At 65.8% G+C, this 1,004-nt stretch overlaps 1 protein-coding gene across 1 annotated transcript; it reads left to right on the top strand.

Annotated features, from left to right (window-relative positions):
- Positions 1–45: 45 nt before the first annotated feature.
- Positions 46–981, top strand: ZNF740 (zinc finger protein 740; the record flags this gene model as incomplete). The annotated part of the gene is made up of 2 exons (XM_042891261.1): positions 46–181; positions 859–981. Coding segments are annotated over 2 exons (259 nt in total), but the record flags the coding sequence as incomplete, so codon positions are not given.
- Positions 982–1,004: the final 23 nt, after the last annotated feature.

The following is a 1,004-nucleotide window of genomic DNA, read 5'->3' as shown; positions in this document are numbered from 1 at the left end:
TGCCCTGGGGCTGTGGGTCACGGGGGCTGACAGGGCTGCCCCCCCCCTGCCCTGCAGGTGGTGGTGATCAAGCAGAACTGCTCCTTCCAGCTGAGGATCCACAAGAACTTCATCTGCGAGCAGTGCTGCGGGGCGTTCCGCAGCAGTTACCACCTCAAGAGGCACATCCTCATCCACACTGGTAAGGGGAGCCCCAGGTCGTCTTCAGCGGGGTGAGGGGCACCCCGAAATTGTCCCCCTGGTGCTCGGGGGCGCCCCGAGTCATCTGCAGCAGTGAGGGATGCCCCGAAATCATCTGTAGATGAGCAGGGAGCGCCCTAAAATACCCCCAGTGGTGAGAGGCACCCTGAAAATCATCTGCTGCGGGGAACGGGTACCCACAGATCATCCCCTCTGGTGAGGGGGGGGTACCTAAAAACAAATCCCTGGTGGGTGAAGCACCCGAAAAGATGCCTGCAGTGGTGAGGAGCAGCCCGGAGTGCCTGCAGTGCAGTGCAGGCAGCCCAAAATGCCCACAGCTCTGACAGCAGCCCTGCAGTTGCTGTCATTGGGCTGAAAGCTCCACGCTGCTCGAGGTGCCCGGAAAGCCGCTCTCTCTGGGGGCGACGTGTTGCCTGAACCACCCCCCCCCCCCCGCTCGGAGGGGCCGCCCAGAAAACCCCATCACGTTGCTGCAGCCCACCCAGGACCCGGCTCGGTGCCGCGCGTTAATTACCGTGCTCATTAGGGAGGTGGAGGAGCGGGAGCGGCAGAGCTCCCAGCAGGGGGAGATGTGGGGCTGGAGGGGGGGGGGGGGGGGCGGGGGGAGCAAGGGGCCACGGGACGCTCCCGGTGACGGCGTCCCCGCGCTGCCCCCAGGCGAGAAGCCCTTCGAGTGCGACGTGTGCGACATGCGCTTCATCCAGAAGTACCACCTGGAGCGCCACAAGCGCGTCCACAGCGGCGAGAAGCCCTACCAGTGCGAGCGCTGCATGCAGGTACGTGGGGGGACCGGGGGGGGGGGG

The sequence above is a fragment of the Lagopus leucura genome, unplaced genomic scaffold (genome assembly GCF_019238085.1).
Source record: "Lagopus leucura isolate 7727_CA_CO unplaced genomic scaffold, USGS_WTPT01 32301-0_obj-0_obj, whole genome shotgun sequence".
In the NCBI taxonomy this organism is placed as follows: domain Eukaryota; kingdom Metazoa; phylum Chordata; class Aves; order Galliformes; family Phasianidae; genus Lagopus; species Lagopus leucura.
Note: the sequence above shows the minus strand (reverse complement) of the source record. Positions and strands in the feature narration are given on the sequence as shown.